The sequence below is a fragment of the Oncorhynchus mykiss genome, chromosome 20 (genome assembly GCF_013265735.2).
Source record: "Oncorhynchus mykiss isolate Arlee chromosome 20, USDA_OmykA_1.1, whole genome shotgun sequence".
In the NCBI taxonomy this organism is placed as follows: Eukaryota; Metazoa; Chordata; class Actinopteri; order Salmoniformes; family Salmonidae; genus Oncorhynchus; species Oncorhynchus mykiss.
In genome coordinates, this window is record NC_048584.1 from 8,859,301 (window position 1) to 8,881,800 (window position 22,500).

At 43.9% G+C, this 22,500-nt stretch overlaps 1 protein-coding gene across 1 annotated transcript in view; it reads right to left on the reverse strand.

Moving 5' to 3' along the window:
• LOC110498733 (calcium channel, voltage-dependent, T type, alpha 1G subunit) overlaps window positions 1–22,500 on the reverse strand; it is a 198,628-nt gene that overhangs the window by 18,607 nt on the left and 157,521 nt on the right. Inside the window, exons 23-25 of the mRNA XM_036956460.1 lie at window positions 15,811–16,024; window positions 1,620–1,768; window positions 716–825 (exon numbers count right to left, since the gene is read on the reverse strand). Of these exons, the coding sequence (XP_036812355.1) occupies window positions 716–825; window positions 1,620–1,768; window positions 15,811–16,024 (473 nt within the window). The remainder of the gene's footprint in view (window positions 1–715; window positions 826–1,619; window positions 1,769–15,810; window positions 16,025–22,500) is intronic.

The following is a 22,500-nucleotide window of genomic DNA, read 5'->3' on the forward strand; positions in this document are numbered from 1 at the left end:
ATCCTTGTAAAGGAAAGAATGAATGGGGCCATATAGCGGGAGATTTTGAGTGAAAACCTCCTTCCATCAGCAAGGGCATTGAAGATGAAACGTGGCTGGGTCTTTCAGCATGACAATGATCCCAAACACACCGCCCGGGCAACAAAGGAGTGGCTTCGTAAGAAGCGTTTCATGGTCCTGGAGTGGCCTATCCAGTCTCCAGATCTCAACCCCATAGAACATCTTTGGAGGGAGTTGAAAGTCAAAAAACATCACTGCTCTAGAGGAGATCTGCATGGAGGAATGGGCGAAAATACCAGCAACAGTGTGTGAAAACCTTGTGAAGACTTACAGAACACGTTTGACCTCTGTCATTGCCAACAAAGGGTATGTAACAAAGTATATAGATAAACTTTTGTTATTGACCAAATACTTATTTTCCACCATAATTTGCAAATAAATTCATAAAAAATCCTGCAATGTGATTTTCTGGATTTGTTTTTCTAATTTTGTCTGTCATTGTTGAAGTGTACCTATGATGAAAATTACAGGCCTCTCTCATCTTTTTAAGTGGGAGAACTTGCACAATTGGTGGCTGACTAAATACTTTTTTGCCCCACTGTATCTTGGCCCATATTCACAAAGCATCTCCTCATGTCCATATACGAGGCAGTTTTGCCTCGAGATTTGATCTGAGATTAGCACTCCTACTCTGAGGCAAAGTGTGACCTCTGACCTGTCCTTGAAGAAACGTCGGAAGCCAAAGGCCACCAGCTTGAAGACAGACTCCAGGACGAAGACGATGGTGAAGATGTAGTTACAGATCTTCAGCGCCTCGTCCAACTCCTGGAGGGAGGGAGGGAGGCATGGTTAGTAGTACAGTATTCCATAGGTTATAGCTACGGTATATTTGGTCTCTCTCTGACGTCTTACTCTCTGAAAGCAAACATTTCCCCAGAGTCAGCCATTTTCAACACCCTACCATCTCCCTCTCTCTCCCTTCTCTCCCTTCTCTCTGCTTGTTTTTGAAAAGACCGCCGGTATAAAAGTGTCTTGTATGTAGCCTGGGGGAATTCACGATACCCATCTCAATGTAAAAAGTGACCTTTTCCTATTAGGCATGTTGTGAGAAGATATAGGGATTTACTGACTCTGCTCTCTTCTGGCAACCCGTACCGCATCCCCCCCCACCCCCACCCTCCCCCCACCCTCATCTCTCTCTATTACTGTCTCTCCTTTTCTCTATATCTATATCTCATGCATAATCTTTCCGGACACATGGTAATTTCATTGGAAAACTCAAGCTGTTTTCATCACGAATCACCTTTCGGCTGATAATAAACAATGACAACTCATTGAGACATAATTTACGTGGGAGTTTAGTTCATGAATTTTTTGTATTACTTTATGTAATGTGGAGAAAAATCCCCTGAAGAATTGAAATAACTTTTCTCAAATCTGTTTGTGCAGGCAAACAAACTACAAATCCCAGAGTAATGATGTTGGACTATGTGGAATGAATACAAACTAGGTTGTCATGGGAATCTTTGTCTGTGCTTTCTGAGGGGCCATGGTGATAACTAACAGACTTCAAATCCACTACCTTAAAACTGCAAACCCAATGATTGCGCAGGTCCTACCTTTGGCTGCTGGTAGTGTTCCATCGCCATGGTGATGACATTGAGTGCGATGACAATGGTAATGAAGAGGTCCAGATACTGGGAGGTGCACATCTTGTGGATGAGGAGACGAGTGGGGGAGTAATCCGAGTAGTAAGGCTTACTCTGAGCTTCTGTTGGAAGGGGGGAGTAAGAGAGGGGAGGACGGGGAGGTAGGCGGGGTGGGGGGTGTCATAGAGTGAGATAGAGAGTAGTGTACTGGACATTTTGGGTGAAAGGTTTCGAGATGTAGAAGCCAGCCCGCAGGTCTCAAGAGATATCATAGCGTTAGTTAAAGGAAAGCATACACACCCATACTGACATACAGTATATCACATAATTACAGAATATAGAGGCAGATAAAGAGACGCAAATGAAAGACAGATGGAGTGAGAGAGAAGAGAGTAGCAAAGGTACATGGAAAGAGAGGTATACAAGGAGAGGAAAGGAGAGGAGAGAGGTACAGGAAGACAGAGATCTTGGAAAGAGAGAATGAGTGAAAACGAGGAAGAGAAAGCGAGAGAAGCACAGTGTTCCTGGGCCCGGGTCCCCTGTGGCTGCCAGTCATGACTAATCAAATCAGAGATGCTCTCCTCTGATCAACAATTATTCAAATGTAGTCTCCTCTGAGAGAGCATGAACGGAAATAAACAGCATCGCCACCGCCCAAAGTGGTGTGTGTGTGTGTGTGTGTGTGTGTGTGTGTGTGTGTGTGTGCGTGCGTGCGTGCGTGTGTGTGTGTGTAAGAGACTGTAGCTGTGGAGGAGGGAGGTTATTTTGGTGCATTCTAAGGCTGTAGGGAGTGGGTAGTGAATGGTTAATTTATGCTGTCTCTTTCAATGCAGCTTTTTCTAGTGTTTTCACTCTTGCTGTATCTTTTCTCTACCTCTTTCTCTTCCTCTCCTTCTCTCTCATAAAGACCCTACTGGGCACAGATGTCAATTCAACGTCTATTCCACATTGGTTCAATGTCATTTAATTAAAATGACATGGAAACTAATTAGAGCCGGGACAGTACCAGTATTGCAATACTTTTTCCATGGCAAAAATTCAAACACGAAGCATACCATACTCTTTGGTCCTTTAAAAAACATCTGTATGTAAAATATTGTGCACTATAGCTTGGAAAATAAATAAATGTGACTCTGGTTGACAACGTAACGATGTTTGCTTCCAACATTAGGGCTGTTAACCTAAAGAAGTTAAATCTGCTTTGGGTTTTGTTTCCATGCCAAGACGCTAACAAGAATCGCGATACTGGTATCGTCCCGGCCCTAGAAACAACGTTGATTCAACCACTGTGTGCCCAGTGGGACATACTGTACACAACAAAAAGGACAGTTGATTTTACAGTTCAGTATTTCACTTACAGTTTCACACATGTTTCTCTCATCTGTCCTCTCTTTATCCATCCATCCATAAAGGACAGAGGAAAGAGGAGTATGGGGGATGAGAGAGTCTCTCTATCAGTCTCTGTCCTCATCCCTCTTTCATCAGTGAAAGAGAGAGAGAGTACATATGAAGTGGAGGAGGAGTCAGAGACAGGCCAGAATGGAAACACACACACAGCGTGATTCCCCCAGGTGCTGTTCAACTCTCCCTCTTGCCAATTAGCCCAGGAGGCTGCTGCGGCAGCTGGCTAAAACTCCTGACGGGGTACGTGTGTATGTGTGTTTGTGTGTGTATGTGTTCGTGTATTTACTGTATGGTTCATTCTCACCTCTTCTCCTCTGTCCTCTTCATCATAAATCGACTTGAGTGTGAGACTCTCTCTCGTCCGGTGTCTGCCTGTGCTATTGCTTTATCGTACATTTATTGTACAAAATGCAGACCCATTATACATTATAGCAGTGCATGTATTATAGGCAGTAAACCCAATGGCGCAAATGTTGTGGCAGTGAAACTTCCTGGGAAAATGCTTAGCTTCTGCAGTTTTGCTGCAGGGCCTAACACTTTATTATAATGGGCCTCACTAGAGGCTCGATAAATGAAACTGTGAGTATAGTGTATTGAGCATCCATTGCTGTATCTTGAGAGGATTGTCCAAATAATGTATTAGACATTTCAGTGGCTGACTGAGTTTTTTAAAAGCAAGCTAAAGCAGTTTTGGAAGTGCAAAACTCTCATAGGTTTAAAACGCTACATGAAGAGAGGGAGAAGGAGAGAGAGAATGGGAGAGATGGACCTTTCCCTGTGTAAGTACTGCACTGAGAAAGGGAGAGGAAGAATAAGAGAGCGAGACAGGGAAAACAAGAGAGTAGAACCTTTTCCCCCATGGCTCAGGCCCAGCTCTCGCTCGGGGAGGTAGGAGAGGTGAGGGTAGAGAGGGCCAAATTATACCTCCACTACTCCCAAACTCTCACTCCCACTCTCTCTTTCCAGAGGAAGAAAGAGCTGAGCAGCACTCAGAGAATGGATCTGCCTTTAGACTCACTGGAACAGACTGACACTGTGATATCATGCCAAACCAATGAGTCAACCATATTAGCTTTTGCCAAATCAGCTTTAAAGACTTTTAAAAGTGTGTGCGTGTATGTTTGTATGTGCACAGTGTGCCTGTGTGTGTTTGTGTGCTCAGTGGGGCATGTGAGGGCATATTCAGGTCTACTCTTGTGGGAAAAGAGAACTTTGACAAGATGAAAGTGAAGAAGTGAGGTGTGAAGAAACTTCAGTACAGTCATCTTTCTCTGTCCCTTTTTCTCCCCTCTCTCTCTCTCTCTCTCTCTCTCGCTCACACAAATAGAAACATTACATTCACAAACATAACATAAACATCAACCAGACCCCCATCCCATCAATCAACCTAAGGGGCCTTAGACCTATGTAGTCCACTAATTGGAATAAGAGGAGCTGCTGTATGACTAGCATGCAGCATGTTAAACAGAATGTCCATGTTGGTGCCCCGTGTGAGTATTATTGAGCACCCTACATATTGGTGCCCTGTGCGATAATTATTGAGTACCCTACATGTTGGTGCCCCGTGTGAGGATTATTGAGTACTCTACATGTTGGTGCCCCATGTGAGGATTATTGAGTACCCTACATGTTGGTGCCCCATGTGAGGATAATTGAGTACCCCACACAGTGTTGCCTCGTGTGAAGATTATTGTGTACCCTGCATGTTGGTGCCCCGTGTGAGGGTTATTGAGTACCCTGCATGTTGGTGCCCCATGTGAGGATAATTGAGTACCCAACATGTTGGTGCCCTGTGTGAGTATTTACCCAAAAAGGTAGTTATAATTTAACCCTTCAAGAGGGAATGATGTGGTTCAGGTAACATATCATACATATGACACATGATGATATGTTACTCTTGAAGATCTAAGACCCCTTTGGCCGAATGCACTGGTGAAGCGTCAAAGATCACCTGACTGAAAAAGAAAGGAGCAGTTAGTTAGCAAAGAACACCAAAGCAATACTAAAACCTGGTCCAAAAACAACCTCTTAACCCCTTGCCCCACATTACCTATACCCACCTGATTCTTTGAAGTCTACAAAGTGAGGGTATAAAGGTTAGGGTGAGGAACTAGGAGTTATTTTTGGACTGAGTCACACTCAGTAACTTCAGGAAGACGAGGCTCGGGTTGGGAAATACAGACACACTGAAGTCCCTGGGCATGTGGCGAGGGAGTGGATACACCACAGCACAGCACGATGGGTTTACTGTCACAGTGTGAGTGGGCTTTGATTGGATTGGAGTGAATGTATGTATAGTGTATGGGTTTGAAAGGTCTGGTTGAATTGGATGTGTGTTTATGGCTTTGAAGAAGCTTTGGTTGGGTTGAATGTGTGTGCATGGGTTTGAACTTGAAGGAGCTTTGGTTGGGTTGAATGTGTGTGTATGGGTTTGAACTTGAAGGAGCTTTGGTTTGGTTGAATGTGTGTGTATGGGTTTGAACTTGAAGGAGCTTTGGTTTGGTTGAATGTGTGTGTATGGGTTTGAACTTGAAGGAGCTTTGGTTGGGTTGAATGTGTGTGTATGGGTTTGAACTTGAAGGAGCTTTGGTTTGGTTGAATGTGTGTGTATGGGTTTGAACATGAAATAGCTTTGGTTTGGTTGAATGTGTGTGTATGGGTTTGAACATGAAGGAGCTTTGGTTTGGTTGAATGTGTGTGTATGGGTTTGAACATGAAATAGCTTTGGTTGAGTTGGTTTGCACATGCAGTGTATAGACTTGAAGTAGGTTTGAATTGATTGGATGTGTGTGTGTGGGTTCATAACACAGTGGAGCTATGTGATGGATACAGTGAAAGGACATATAGAGTGCTATGTTGATTTTCAACCAAGCTGTAGATGGTACCATATCATGGATTGTTCTAGAGTAACCTTGGTACTATTGGGATGTGAAAGTTGTTTAAATGTGGTTTAAATCTCTACGATGCACATGTGATGTTTTTGATGATTGGTCAGGTGAAACTGGGCTTGTGGTAGAAAGATGATTGAAGGGGGGCTTGAGAAAAGGAGGATAGTCTTTGAGCTTTGGATGGTAAAACAATGTCTGTGAAAGGAAGAACAGGCCAGAGGCAGTAAGATCAGTCACAATGTAACGGCCAGGATAATTTCCTGTTTTAGGTCAAAGGTCAAGATGATGTGGTGGTTAAACAGTTTAAAAAAAATCCCAGTACCAATATCATTAAGGTTATACCTTGGTAGGTGTTGTGGCTGATTTTAAACGCCTGCCCTTTATGGTCAATGGATTGGTTCATATTAAGAATCAATGTGTGCTGGGTCAACAGGTAGTGCTGGTAGATTACAGCACAAGCTCATATCAAGGGGAAGGGGTTAACGTCAAGTGAAACTGCATTGAATTCAATAATGTATTAATGATTTTAGAGCCAGCAAACATTGAGTCATAAGGTTAGATACAAAATAAACAAGTAAATCAGAAAAAATTCTGCTGGATTTCCCAAAATGCACTGCTCAGCACCAATGACAAAAAGAAGAAACAAAAACGGAACTGAAAAGAGAAGTTGAGGATTGTGAGAAAAGAGGAGCAACAGAGCAGTTTGAGGAGCCCAGAAGAAAGAGAAATAATAACATGACATCATTCACAATGACAGGGCATGGTAATTCATACACGCACACAAACACGCAAAAATGCACGACGACAAACACACACTCACATACAAAGACACACAAAGACACACACGAGTTGTGCCGGTACACATGGTAGACTGACACACACTTCTTTCTGAGTCTGACTTGAGCAGGATGGACCAATTGGAATGGAGACTGGAATGGCAAAGGCAGGCGATTGGACAGCAGTGAGTGGAAGGCGGGGTTAACAGGGCGAGAGAGTGATGATGGGCAAATGAGAATATAAGCATATAAGAAACAGACCAATGAGATATCAGCGTTTCAGCAATACAGTAGACAGCACATTTCCGCCCTTCAATCCTCTATGGGAAAGTCCAAGTCCAAGTCTAATTCAAACACAACTATTACCCCTGTATCATAGTCTGGTAAAGTCGAGGCTAAATCATCTGCAGTGGCTACATCCATTTTTGGACTTAAAAATTAACAATATGTACCCATTGATTCTTGAATAAAAGAACTTATTAATGCCTCCTGAGCTTAGTTCCACTGTCGTACCCCACCAGAATCCAAAATATACACTTGTTTTACTCCACTGTTTGTAAACAAAGTAAATTAAAACTATCCTTTTGATATCATGGATGGTCAGTCCTCGCATCCATAGCGCTGTATATACATTTGAGAGTGGTTACATTTTTCCAGAGAGAAGGCTTGGTTTCAACTGCTGATTGCCGCTTTAAGTACCTTTAAATATGGTGTTCAGCTAAGTGGCAGTTACGTTAGCCAAGACCCAGGAATTAGCAATTGAGGAGTGCTGTTTTAAAGGACCACCACATCACCTCTATCTTCCTACCCGACTCTAATCATGTAATATTCTAACACTGGCACATGCCTGTCTTTGACTGTCCAATAATCCCCAGTTTTCTGGTTGGCTTGATCTACCACCTGGGTAGCAGTACATCTGTCCGACTGCTGGTACACCACATGTTAACCAGCCTCCTTCATTGTTAGCTTGGGCTGTAGGACACACACACCTGCTAACACACACGCACAGATCCATAGGTTACACACGCAAGTACATAATGCACACACACACACACACACCTTTTCTTAACCCAGTTACATTCAGTGGCTCTCTTGTGGTTATCTAACACATCCTAAGCAGAGCTCAAAGGCAATGTGCCAGCCCACTTTAGAAGCACTAATTCTTACACCTCCAACCATGAAACATTCATACCCTCACACACTTTCATAAAACCCACTATAGCACTACTTATAATACAAGGACCTTCTACTGCTACAGAATCATTCACCTAACGGCATCAGCCCACTGCAGGGATGCATATTGATTAGCTAGTTAGGCTGGACTCATCTAGGCTAGGTAACTGATGCTAAGCACAACTGTCTGGTTATGTTAGGCTAATAGGTGTATTGGTGCGAGCATTGGGTGGGGTTACACCTACACCGTAGTTCATGACAGTGATTAAATATTTAAATTCCTCTAACGCTACACTTAACTCTGCTACCAACACCTAGCCGGTGGCAGGAAGCATTTATCCCCCACCCACATCCTGAGAACTTCCTGACAAAATGAATCTGTAGAGGAGGACGTTTCAATCACTAACTGGCACAGGTCTTATCAAAGAGGACCTGTCTACACTTTGGGATGATCCACGTTATAGCTCGATTTAAATTTAAAAGGCAACTTTCCCGTGTTCGCGGAGACTCTGCATTCACGGTAAACGCTGCACATGTCGGCTCAATCGGAAATTACCTTTACATTTTTACGCGGAGCTTCCGCGATACTTCTGTGATACAGATTGGACCCAGCCCTTTCTCTCACTTCTATTTCTCGCTCTCTCTTTCTCCCCCTTCTCTTGCTCTCCCTATCTCCCTCCGCCTTTCCTACCTTTAGCCCGCCCCTCACTCACTTTCAATCTCTCCCCCCTCTCTCGCCACCTTACCCCGCCCCGCCCCTCACGTCCTGTCCATCTCATCTTACAATCATTTTTTTTGCACTCTCTCTCTCAACCTCTATCTCTCTCTCTCTCCTTCCATCTCTCTAATGGTCTAGTGTTATTAACCGCATTCCTACATCAGGGGAATATAAAGGAGGGAGAAGAAGACGGATAGAAAACCTCCGTTAGATCCATCTCTGTTAGCACTGACCTAGATAGAGCTGGCTGCCGCGGTGTGTGTGTGTCTGTGTGTCTGTGTGTGAATGTGCGTGTGACTGGTCAGTATTGATGACAGGGGGAGGAGTTGAAACTCTTGTCCTAGCCATTTACTTTTCAGTGCGTCGCTGACATCATAGTTTAGGGGTAAAACATGTTAAACAGTCTTGTTTCACCCCCTGAAGGTGAACATAATAATTAAATGGGCTACAATACAATTACTCTCTACATTATCATCATGTAAAGTGGGGAGAACAAGTATTTGATACACTGCCGATTTTTCAGGTTTTCCTACTTACAAAGCATGTAGAGGTCTGTAATTTTTTATCATAGGTACACTTCAACTGTGAGAGGCGGAATCTAAAACAAAAATCCAGAAAATCACATTGTATGATTTTAAAGTAATTAATTTGCATTTTATTGTATAAGTATAAGTATTTGATCACCTAGAATCCAGTAAGAATTCCGGCTCTCACAGACCTGTTAGATTTTCTTTAAGAAGCCCTCCTGTTCTCCACTCATTACCTGTATTAACTGCACCTGATTGAACTTGTTACCTGTATAAAAGACACCTGTCCACATACTCAATCAAACAGACTCCAACCTCTCCACAATGGCCAAGACCAGAGAGCTGTGTAAGGACATCAGGGTTAAATTGTAGACCTGCCCAAGGCTGGGATGGGCTACAGGACAATAGGCAAGCAGCTTGGTGAGAAGGCAACAATTGTTGGCGCAATTATTAGAAAATGGAAGAAGTTCACGATGACGGTCAATCACCCTCGGTCTGGGGCTCCATGCAAGATCTCACTTCGTGGGGCATCAATGATCATGAGGAAGGTGAGGGATCAGCCCAGAACTACACGGCAGGACCTGGTCAATGACCTGAAGAGAGCTGGGACCACAGTCTCAAAGAAAACCATTAGTAACACAATACACCGTCATGGATTAAAATCCTGCAGCGCACGCAAGGTCCCCCTGCTCAAGCCAGCGCATGTCCAGGCCCGTCTGAAGTTTGCCAATGACCGTCTGGATGATCCAGAGGAGGAATGGGAGACGGTCATGTGGTCTGATGAGACAAAAATAGAGCTTTTTGGTCTGAACTCCACTCGCCGTGTTTGGAGGAAGAAGAAGGATGAGTACAACCCCAGAACACCATCCCAACCGTGAAGCATGGAGGTGGAAACATCATTCTTTGGGGATGCTTTTCTGCAAAGGGGACAGGACGACTGCACCGTATTGAGGGGAGGATGGATGGGGCCATGTATCGCAAGATCTTGGCCAACAACCTCCTTCCCTCAGTAAAAGCATTGAAGATGGGTCATGGCTGGGTCTTCCAGCATGACAACGACCCGAAACACACAGCTAGCAACTAAGGAGTGGCTCCGTAAGAAGCATCTCAAGGTCCTGGAGTGGCCTAGCCAGTCTCCAGACCTGAACCCAATAGAAAATCTTTGGAGGGAGCTGAAAGTCCGTATTGCCCCGAAACCTGAAGGATCTGGAGAAGGTCTGTATGGAGGAGTGGGCCAAAATCCCTGCTGCAGTGTGTGCAAACCTGGTCAAGAACTACAGGAAATGTATGATCTCTGTAATTGCAAACAAATGTTTCTGTACCAAATATTACGTTTTCTGATGTATCAAATACTTATGTAATGCAATACTTACTTAAAAATCATACAATGTGATTTTTTTGATTTTAGATTCCGTCTCTCACAGTTGAAGTGTACATATGATGAAAATTACAGACCTCTACATGCTTTGTAAGTAGGAAAACCTGCAAAATCGGCAGTGTATCAAATACTTGTTCTCCCCACTGTATGTATATTTATTTTTACACCCTATCATAATTATTAGTAAAAGGTGTGCTGAAGTAGGACATTGTATATTAATACCTGATTAAGTGATACAGCACGAGAGGCTGTGCCATCAATAAATCAACAGGCAAGCGATGCTGTTAGCTAGGACAGAAAATGGCCAAATCCTACTTTAGTACCAGTTTTTGAAGACAAACACAGAGAGAGGGAAAGCCATCTTCTGGGACATGACCCACACAGAGCAGGTCTGAGTAAAGCGTTTATCTCTTTGGGCTGTGAGCCTGGGAGAGTTAGAGGCCATCTGTTACAGTGACACATTCACTCCCTGAGCTGAGCTATGTAAAGAACACTCAGAGCTACATTCTCTCTCTCTCTCTCTCTTTCACATTTTCTCTGTTTTCCCTTTGTCTTTGTTTCTCTCTCCTCTCTCGCACTCTCTCCTCTCTCTCTCTCTCTCTCTCTCTCTCTCTGTGTGTGGGGGAAAGAAAGAATACACCGTGCCCGGCTGCCACATTACAGACAGCACCCCGCTGACAACTTCTTCCTTCCTCACTCACTCTTTCTCTTTCAAGTATCTCTCTCCTTCTGTCTCCATCTCATCTCCCTCTCTCCATCTTTCCATCGCTCTTTCTCCCTATAGGGCAACCCACTAGCTGCCTAGGGGAGAATATCACAGTGCACAGTCAAGCACCAGGAGGGTGAGACATACCTTTAGACAGAGACTGTACTGGACATAACTGTGAAACTGTGTGTGTGTGTGTGTGTGTGTGTGTGTGTGTGTGTGTGTGTGTGTGTGTGTGTGTGTGTGTGTGTGTGTGTGTGTGTGTGTTGTTTAGGTAAGGTATAGAAACAGGAGCAGATGGCTTGGTCTTCCCCAGCAGAGAGACGTGATTAAGCAGCACCTTTGATCCACTGAACTAAACTACACATACAGCAGCCCAAAGCTAACACACTCAGGAATGTGTGTGTGTGTGTGTGTGTGTGTGTGTGTGTGTGTGTGTGTGTGTGAGCCAGAGCTAATAGAGGGTGGCATACTGGCAGGAGGGGCAACCCCATCCCTTCATCATCTCCCCTTCTCTTCCTCCTATTCTCCATCCCCCTTTACTCTCACCCTTCCTTACTTCTCACATCCATCTCTTCTCCTGCATGCTTACGTATTCAGTGCTTTACCCCTATCCATCTCCCTTTCTCTCCACTCTCATTCCTTCATATTATTTGTCCCTTTATTTCCTCCTCCCCTCTTGTCTTTATTTCCTCCTACCCTCTTGTCTTTATTTCCCCCTCCCCTCTTGTCTTTATTTCCTCCTCCCCTCTTGTCTTTATTTCCTCCTCCCCTCTTGTCTTTATTTCCTCCTCCCCTCTTGTCTTTATTTCCTCCTCCCCTCTTGTCTTTATTTCCTCCTACCCTCTTGTCTTTATTTCCCCCTCCCCTCTTGTCTTTATTTCCTCCTCCCCTCTTGTCTTTATTTCCTCCTCCCCTCTTGTCTTTATTTCCTCCTCCCCTCTTGTCTTTATTTCCTCCTACCCTCTTGTCTTTATTTCCCCCTCCCCTCTTGTTTTTATTTCCTCCTCCCCTCTTGTCTTTATTTCCTCCTCCCCTCTTGTCTTTATTTCCTCCTCCCCTCTTGTCTTTATTTCCTCCTACCCTCTTGTCTTTATTTCCCCCTCCCCTCTTGTCTTTATTTCCTCCTCCCCTCTTGTCTTTATTTCCTCCTCCCCTCTTGTCTTTATTTCCTCCTCCCCTCTTGTCTTTATTTCCTCCTCCCCTCTTGTCTTTATTTCCTCCTCCCCTCTTGTCTTTATTTCCTCCTCCCCTCTTGTCTTTATTTCCTCCTCCCCTCTTGTCTTTATTTCCTCCTCCCCTCTTGTCTTTATTTCCTCCTCCCCTCTTGTCTTTATTTCCTCCTCCCCTCTTGTCTTTATTTCCCCCTCCCCTCTTGTCTTTATTCCCTCCTCCCTTCTTTTCCTCCCTCCATAATTTTCTCTTCCCTTCATCCAAAGTTGTGTGCAAAAAGAGGGAACTGCCCCTGCTCAGCTAAGAGTTCTCTGTCATGTTAGAGAACTACAGACTCACACACACACACACACGCACGCACGCACGCACGCACGCACGCACGCACGCACGCACACACACACACACACACACACACACACACACACACACACACACACACACACACACACACACACACACACACACACACACACACACACACACACCTCCTCTGAGCGCTGGCCTGCCTAATACAATTATACAGTAAAACAATAATACGCTGTGATGGACAGATTTGGGGTGGGGCTGTCGCGTCTGTCTGTCTCACTGGCGCATGTCATAGAAAAAGAATCTCCTCCACGCGTGAATATTCAGTGTGTGGAGATATGACTGTATACACAAACATGTCCTTACATTCCCTTACCAGGAAAAGGGGTAATAGAGAAGGGGAGGAGAGCGGGAGAGAGAGATGGAGAGAACGAGAGACAGAGAGAGATAGAGAGGACCTTGCTCTCTCATCGAGCAGACACAGTGACACAGACAGAGTTCTGGGGTTTGAGGACAGAGGGTTGCTCCTGCATATTTCACAGCCTACCCTGCTACCATCTGGTGCCTGTGACACATGCGCACGCACGCACGCATGCACGCAGGCACACGCACACACACACACACACACTCCTGCATGAGCGTGGGTGGACAACCTACAGTTGGTGGTACAGTAACAAAAACAGTGCTGTGGATAGTGGATGAATCGTGGGTCACTGTGAAGAACAAGGAACCACAACACACGACAGGAAAATGTCCACAAACGTCTATAGCGGACTGAGTCGGATGAGAGAGAGGCAGGGGGACGGGTAGGGAGCGCGGGATGGGACCCTACCTCCCGTGAACGTTGAACCCTGACTTCTGAACCACCATGGTAGGGGACACACAGAACATGCTAGAAACTCTGTACCTGTCAGTGTGCCTTCAGAGAGGACCCAACTCACCCCCGGAATCATCAACACATCTAGAAGAACGAGACCAGGTTAGTCAGAGAGAGGTGTGGAACGAGGGATGGGCGAAGGAGAGAGAGTGTAAGAAGGAGAAATAGGGGTGAAGTAAGAGCAGAAGGATGAAGATGACAACGTGGGCTGGTTAGTTCCTACTGTGAGTCTTTTCCACTTATTCTGAGTCCAGTGTGAGCTCGTGATACAGTTGATAAGGGTTCGATGATTCAGTTGGGGATTTTGTAGACAGTCAGTCAATCCCCGATATTCAAACCCCAAAATCCCAAAGATCTATGAACAAAAAATGACTGCGACACAAATAGAGCCACTCGGATGGAGTAAAAAAAAAAAGCAATCTCCCCATCAGAAGAAAACAACTTACGTTTCCCTTCTCTTCACAAACTCTTGTGCCATCCAGAGAAGCAGAGTGTAGATTCTGAAGCCTGTCCAGTCACAAGGGGGTATACCTCTACTCTACATACCTTTAATAATCAACCATTCTCTTACTCTGTCAAATGATTCTACAACTTCAGTTACAGTTGTGCGCAAAATGGTTTCCAAGCAACAGAAAAAGAACAAGCTTGAGGTTACAGACCGGATAAAGGAAAGGCTATAAACCATAAACTAAAGATAATCTATAGAAAAATGAAACGGAGAAAGAAACCAATGGACATGAGGGGCCTTGAACAATTATAGAGACGGATAGAGGAGGGCATGTTCATTCTCTATTTGTTTCGGAAGCATTTGAGAGTGGTTTGTACAGGCCGGTTTAAGGGGAAAGGGGGATACCTAGCCAGTTGTAGAACTGAATGCATTCAACCAAAATATGTCTTCTGCATTTAACCCAACCCCTCTGAATCAGAGAGGTGCAGGGGGCTGCCTTAATCGACATCATCAGCACCCTGGGAGCAGTTGTTAGGGGTTAATTGCCTTGCTCAAGGGCAGAAAGGCATATTTTCCCACCTTCCCGGCTCGGGGATTGGAACCAGCAACCTTTTGGTAACTGGCCCAACACGCTTAAACACTAGGCTACCTGCCGCAGGTGTGTGAGTGAGGGCAAGAGGGTGGAAGTAAAAGAGTGAGCGAGAGGGAGACTGTGTGTGTTCGGTCTGTTTGAGTGACTGTATGTGTGTGAGAGGGTGTGAGAGCATGGGAGAGTGTGAGTGCATGAGCACTTTGGGCACACCACATCTGCAAGAGAAAATCCATATCCATCTGTATTTCTCAAGAGATTCCCACTGTCAGCTACCGAAGGCATTCCCACTGTCAACTACCATCAACATTCGATGAAAAAAAATCCAAATGATCTTACTTTGATCCACCAAAAGTATCTCTACAGCCAATACGGCTACTGAAATAACCACTATTTCTCATATCCAATGTTTGGGGTTAGAAGGCAGTGGAATCACTATAGAGAGGCGAAGTCGGGCATCTGGTAACCCGTTCTTGTACAGCTGGAGGGGCGGCCGGGCAAAGATCTAGGATCAGCTAACCTTCGTATGATCCTAACCCTTTTCATAAAGAGGAAACCATAGATCAGCATCTAGGTACTCCCTAGTTTGGTTTGTAGTTCTACCTACCCCTCCGGATGTACTACAACTACATGCAGGAGAGGAGGGGGAAGGGGGAGATAGGGGGGATGTAACCTCGCCCTCACCCCACCCCCCTCCCTCTAACTCTGAAAGTACCACGCCATGCAAGTCCCGTCCACCAGTACTCACTGGGCATGCTCCAAGGGGACGGTCCTAAGTACACCCTCTACGATAGGCCAGGCAGGGGAAAGGGGGGGGGGGGGTCTATTCTTACTAGACCAGCGCTCAACAACTCCGATCCTGGAGAGAGGCTGGGTGTGTGGGCTTTTGTTCCAGCCCAGCACTAACACACCTGATTCCAGGCTTTACAATTATTGCTGGGCTAGAATCAAATCCTGCACACCCAGTAGCTCTCCTGGACCAGAATGGGTGGCCACTGACCCCCACACAAAGAGAGGATATCTAGCGGGGACACTACAGGGAGGAAAACCATTTAAAAAGAAAAGGCACTTCTACATTAATGCAAAATAGCAACTATTCCAGGTCTAGCGCGCTTCTACGTCCGTTGACTTCGGTCAAATCAAACCAAAACAAGCTCAAACCAGGCAGGACTCAGAAAGATGTGGAAAGACTACCGACCAGCCAGCTCCTTCTCCTTACTCCGTCTCTTTTTCTCCATCCGTTTCAGTCTCTTCTCCTCCCTGCGCTTGGCCTCCTCGGCCTCCTGGCTGCGCCGACACTTGTGGAAGTTCTCCACCACCACGCCCACGAACATGTTGAGCACAAAGAAGCTGACGATGAGCAGGAAGGAGATGAAGTAGAGGAGCATCCACGGGTTGTAGTTCAGCTGTGGCTGGAGGGGGTAGACATAGACAGAGTATAGTGTAATATACTGTACTCGCACACACACAGTATGATGTTATATACACGCACTCGAGTTATGAGTATTGTGGTGGTGCACTCTATGCAAACGCCGAAAAACCAGCCCCAAGTCCCACTGGGCACAGACTTGAACGTCTATTCCACGTGGGTTCAACGTCACTTTATTGAAATGACGTGGAAACAACGTTGATTCAACCAGTGTGTGCGCAGCGGGATGTGTGTGTGTCTCTATCCAACTTGAGCGGAGCACACTACCAGCTAGCTGCCTTTTGCGACTGCCAGGACCACCGTCATCCTGCTGCTACAGTCAACACGACAAAATGTAGAAATGCATGCAGAAATAAACATACGAACAACACTGTTAATTTGATACAAAACAGTACATCCGGAAAGCTAAATGTATGAGTATACACAGTACTGTAAGCTGCAGAACGTGTGGAAGAAGCTAGAGGCGTGTTGGATGATGTTGGACAGTAAGCAGCTTATAGAGAGGAGATCAATGCCTTGTCCCTAAAGCAGAGACAGAAACGCTGACCTGATGTTTCATAAACATCAACACATCTCTGGTCCTAGCCGACCAAGCCTTTGTTCTGCTGTTCTGCTACTGTATCTCTAGTGAACAGAGGAAAAAGTGCATGTGTGTGTGTGTGTGTGTGTGTGTGTGTGTGTGTGTGTGTGTGTGTGTGTGTGTGTGTGTGTGTGTGTGTGTGTGTGTGTGTGTGTGTGTGTGCGTGTGTGTGTGTGTGTGTGTGTGTGTGTGTGTGTGTGTGTGCGTGTGTGTGTGTGTGTGTGTGCGTGTACATATTCAGTGGCTAGTGAGTTTACACACCCCTTCCACAGTCTTCACATTTTGCTGTCTCAAAAGGAATAAAAATCCTTTTGAATACAAATCCTAAAGATCTACACAACCTACTCCGCATTTTCAAAGAGAAAGTATAATATAGAACGTTCCCCCAAAGATGTCTTGATAGCTTATGTCTTCACACCCCAGAGTTAATACTTGGTTGAAGCTTTTCTACAATAATAGTATCCTACCAAATGTACCCAGCCCTCAGGGCAACATATGCCCATTGTTTTTGTCAAAATTGCTCAAGCTCAGTAAATTTGGTTAGGAATCATTGACAGGCAGCAGGGGCAGACTGGGGAAAATCATTCGGCCCTTGCATTTTATCCACACCATCCCACATCACCGCGCACACCAGCCCACATTACTATTACAGCGTTCCAGAAGAACATTTTTCCTTGGTGTCACTGGTGCCACCAACGTTTATAGTTGGTGGCACCAGCCCATTATGTGGTTGGACCCACTTAACAAAGAGCTGCAGTCAGTTTCAGATTGGGTGGCAAGAAATCAGTTCGTCCTGAATATTTCAAAAATGAAAAGTATTGAATTTGGGACAAATCCTTCACTGAACCCTAAACCTCTACTAAATCTTGTAATGAATTATGTGGACATTGTGGTGTGGTAAGGAGCCACAAAGAGGGACTTTACAATTACAATCGGCCCAGAACAGAGCAGCACGGCTGACCCCTAAATGTACACAGAGAGCTAACATTGATAATATGTCAATCTCCCCTGGCTCAAAGTAGAGCAAAGATTGACTTTGTCAATGTTTGTATTTGTGAGAAGTATTGACATGTTGAATTCACAGAGCTGTCTGTTTGAACTACTATCACACAGCTCTGACAACCATGGTGGAAAAAGTACCCAATTGTCATACTTGAGTAAAAGCAAAGATACCTTAATAGAAAATAACTCAAGTGAAAGTGAAAGTCACCCAGTAAAACACTCCTTGAGTAAATGTCTAAAAGTAGTTGGTTTAAAATATACTTAAGTATCAAAGGTAAAAGTACTTGCTAAAATATACTTACTTATCAACAGTAAACGTATAAATAATTTCAAATTCCTTATATTAAGCAAACCAGATGGCACAATTTTCTTGTTTTTGTATTTATTTACAGAGAGCCAGGGGCCACACTTCAACACTCAGACATGATTTACAAATGATGCATGTGTGTTTAGTGAGTCTGCCAGATCAGAGGCAGTAGAGAGGACCAGGGATGTTCTTTCAATAAGTGTGTGAATTGGATCATTGTCCTGCTAAGCATTCAAAATGTAATGCGTTTTTGGGTTTCAGGGAAAATGTAGTGAATTGAAAAGTTGTCAAAAATATAACTAGTAAAGTAAAGTATAGATACCGGGAAAAAAATGAAATGTAGTAGTACTACATAGAGCCATGACTACATAGTACTCTATTCCACATCAAGTAACATGCAAGCAGTAAAATCAGATTTACAAAACAGAACAATACACCTTATGGAACAGCGGGGACTGTGAAGAGACACACACACAGGCACAGACAACCACATGAACACACATCAGACAACATACGCACTACACACACACGTACACATGGATTTTGTGTTGTAGATATGTGGTAGTAGAGTGTGAGTAGAGTGAGTCGCCACCTTTAACGTGTTATGAAATCTGTTGTGAAATGTAATGAAATGTTTTTTTAATTGTATATAACTGCCTTAATTTTGCTGGACCCCAGGAAGAGTAGCTGCTGCCTTGGTAGCAGCTAATGGGGATCCATAATAAATACAAATCGTGAAACGGCCTAATCATCTTATTAAGTAATTCATACTGCTTTATTACAAAGTATAATAAATACTGACTGCTGAGGTACCCAAGAAATGTGTTTTTTTTAATCTAACACATCCAGGCAGGAATGCATACTTCAAGATATTTTGATGTGCAACCAAATCTAGACAGCCATGAATTTTGGGTTGACAATTACACTATAGTTGCCATATTTAACTGTCTAAAATAAGATTGCAGAATTTCCTGATTTCTGTCTTGCTCAATAGAGTTGCATTACATACAGCTTTATGTGCTCTAACTAATATCATAGGCTAAATCATTTGGGGTGCAACACCTGAGGAAGTGGAAACTCAAAACATTCTAACTATAATACCCGCGGCTAGTAGCCATGTATTCATCAAACTGTAAATGTAATGTCCTAAACAAATGTTGCAGTTGTAGGCTACTACCCATGAGACCTATAGGTCTATTCCCTCGCATTGGCCGGTGCGCTTTCTGGGTGTGCACCGCTCCATATCTCAAAGCCATATCAAATATCTTGGTTGTAAAGTAATTGTTATTGAGCTGAATATTGAGAGTTGAGAAATACAAATTATACCCACAGAAAGCTGAGACCCTCCTCTCCTTGACAGGGACAAGGGGACAAAGCTTCCAAAGTAGTGTTTTTCCACAAAATGTCATTTTGTAATGGCTCATCAAACCAAATCATCAAACCATTGTTTGACCAAATCATGGTTTAGCAGCTCCACAAATGTGAAGTTTTGAGTGAGATGACAATGTATAATGTGCTTTTTCTACATTTATGGGCAATCCATGATCTTTTTACAATCCATGATCTTGACTTTCTTAACTCATGACAGAGTCTGAGCAGGTCTCTTTGCTGATGCCAGGTTTGACTTTGAATGTGAGTTCAGCCTATCAGAAAACCGGGCCCTCTTGGTAGGGAGGCCGGCCATTGCCCACTGATCAGCCAAATGCTCATTATTTTTTATTTTATTTTACCTTTATTTAACTAGGCAAGTCAGTTAAGAACAAATTCTTATTTTCAATGACGGCCTAGGAACAACTGCCTGTTCAGGGGCAGAACGACAGATTTGTACCTTGTCAGCTCGGGATATGAACTTGCAACCTTTCGGTTACTAGTCCAACACTTTAACCACTAGGCTACCCTGCCGCCCCATAGATTATAGATTAGAATAACAGAGAAATTGCTAAAAAAAATCTTAACAGGCCCATTTTATTTTTATATATTCAAAATATTTTTGTGTGTTTTTGTGTCAATTTCGATCAGCCCACCCAACAAAAAATGGTCCAGCCCATCAGGCATTTGCCAGAATTACCAGATGGCAAATCCGCCCCTAACGGACAGCAATATTCAAATATTGTCTCTGACTTTCAAGCAAATTTAAGTCAGGACCACTCAGGACCACTCCACACATCTTGGGAAAGCCCTTCTGGTGTGAATTTGTGTAATTGTCTCACTGAAAAATAAAACTACATTCCAGGCTTTGGTTTTCCTTTACATTTCTACCTGGGCTTGGCTCGTTTCATATTTATTTTGATCCCGACAAACTCCACAGTCGCTGCCGATGACAAGCATACCCATAACATGATGCTGCCACCGTAATACTTTAAAATACAGCGAGTTTCACTCTGGGTTGTGTTGTATTGGATTTGACCCAAACCTGCAGTTTTTACTTTAGGCCAAAAAGTGATTGTCCTTGCTGTGTTGTAGTATTCCTTAATGGCCTTGTTGCAAACAGAATGGATGATTTGTAGTGGATTTTTTTTTACATAGTTTTCCTTCTTTTCATTTCGTCATACAGGCCAGTAATGTGGAGTGAATGCAATGTTGTTGATTTTATTTATAATTTTTTATTTATTTCACCTTTATTTAACCAGGTAGGCAAGTTGAGAACAAGTTCTCATTTACAATTGCGACCTGGCCAAGATAAAGCAAAGCAGTTTGACACATACAACAACACAGAGTTACACATGGAGTAAAACAAACATACAGTCAATAATACAGTTGAAAAATAAGTCTATATACAATGTGAGCAAGTGAGGTGAGATAAGGGAGGTAAAGGCAAAAAAAGGCCATGGTGGCGAAGTAAATACAATATAGCAAGTAAAACACTGGAATGGTTGATTAGCAGTGGAAGATTGTGCAAAGTAGAGATAGAAATAATGGGGTGCAAAGGAGCAAAATAAATAAATAAATACTAAATAATAAATATAAATAAATGCTAAATTATAGATGGGCTATGTACAGGTGCAGTAATCTGTGAGCTGCTCTGACAGCTGGTGCTTAAAGCTAGTGAGGGAGATAAGTGTTTCCAGTTTCAGAGATTTTTGTAGTTCGTTCCAGTCATTGGCAGCAGAGAACTGGAAGGAGAGGCGGCCAAAGGAAGAATTGGTTTTGGGGGTGACCAGAGAGATATACCTGCTGGAGCGTGTGCTACAGGTGGGTGCTGCTATGGTGACCAGCGAGCTGAGATAAGGTAGGACTTTACCTAGCAGGGTCTTGTAGATGACCTGTGGGTTTGGCGGCGAGTATGAAGCGAGGGCCAGCCAACGAGAGCGTACAGGTCGCAGTGGTGGGTAGTGGCAGTGGTGGGTAGTATATGGGGCTTTGGTGACAAAACAGACAGCACTGTGATAGACTGCATGCAATTTATTGAGTAGGGTATTGGAGGCTATTTTGTAAATGACATCGCCGAAGTCGGTTTAACAAGGGTACAGTGCCTTGCGAAAGTATTCGACCCCTTTGAACTTTGCGACCTTTTGCCACATTTCAGGCTTCAAACATAAAGATATAAAACTGTATTTTTTTGTGAAGAATCAACAACAAGTGGGACAGAATCATGAAGTGGAATGACATTTATTGGATATTTCAAACTTTTTTAACAAATCAAAAACTGAAAAATTGGGCGTGCAAAATTATCCAGCCCCTTTACTTTCAGTGCAGCAAACTCTCTCCAGAAGTTCAGTGAGGATCTCTGAATGATCCAATGTTGACCTAAATGACTATTGATGATAAATACAATCCACCTGTGTGTAATCAAGTCGCCGTATAAATGCACCTGCACTGTGATAGTCTCAGAGGTCCGTTAAAAGCGCAGAGAGCATCATGAAGAACAAGGAACACACCAGGCAGGTCCGAGATACTGTTGTGAAGAAGTTTAAAGCCGGATTTGGATACAAAAAGATTTCCCAAGCTTTAAACATCCCAAGGAGCACTGTGCAAGCGATAATATTGAAATGGAAGGAGTATCAGACCACTGCAAATCTACCAAGACCTGGCCGTCCCTCTTTCAGCTCATACAAGGAGAAGACTGATCAGAGATGCAGCCAAGAAGCCCATGATCACTCTGGATGAACTGCAGAGATCTACAGCTGAGGTGGGAGACCCTGTCCATAGGACAACAATCAGTCGTATATTGCACAAATCTGGCCTTTATGGAAGAGTGGCAAGAAGAAAGCCATTTCTTAAAGATATCCATAAAAAGTATTGTTTAAAGTTTGCCACAAGCCACCTGGGAGACACACCAAACATGTGGAAGAAGGTGCTCTGGTCAGATGAAACCAAAATTGAACTTTTTGGCAACAATGCAAAATGTTATGTTTGGCGTAAAAGCAACACAGCTCATCACCCTGAACACACCATCCCCACTGTCAAACATGGTGGTGGCAGCATCATGGTTTGGGCCTGCTTTTCTTCAGCAGGGACAGGGAAGATGGTTAAAATTGATGGGAAGATGGATGGAGCCAAATACAGGACCATTCTGGAAGAAAACCTGATGGAGTCTGCAAAAGACCTGAGACTGGGACGGAGATTTGTC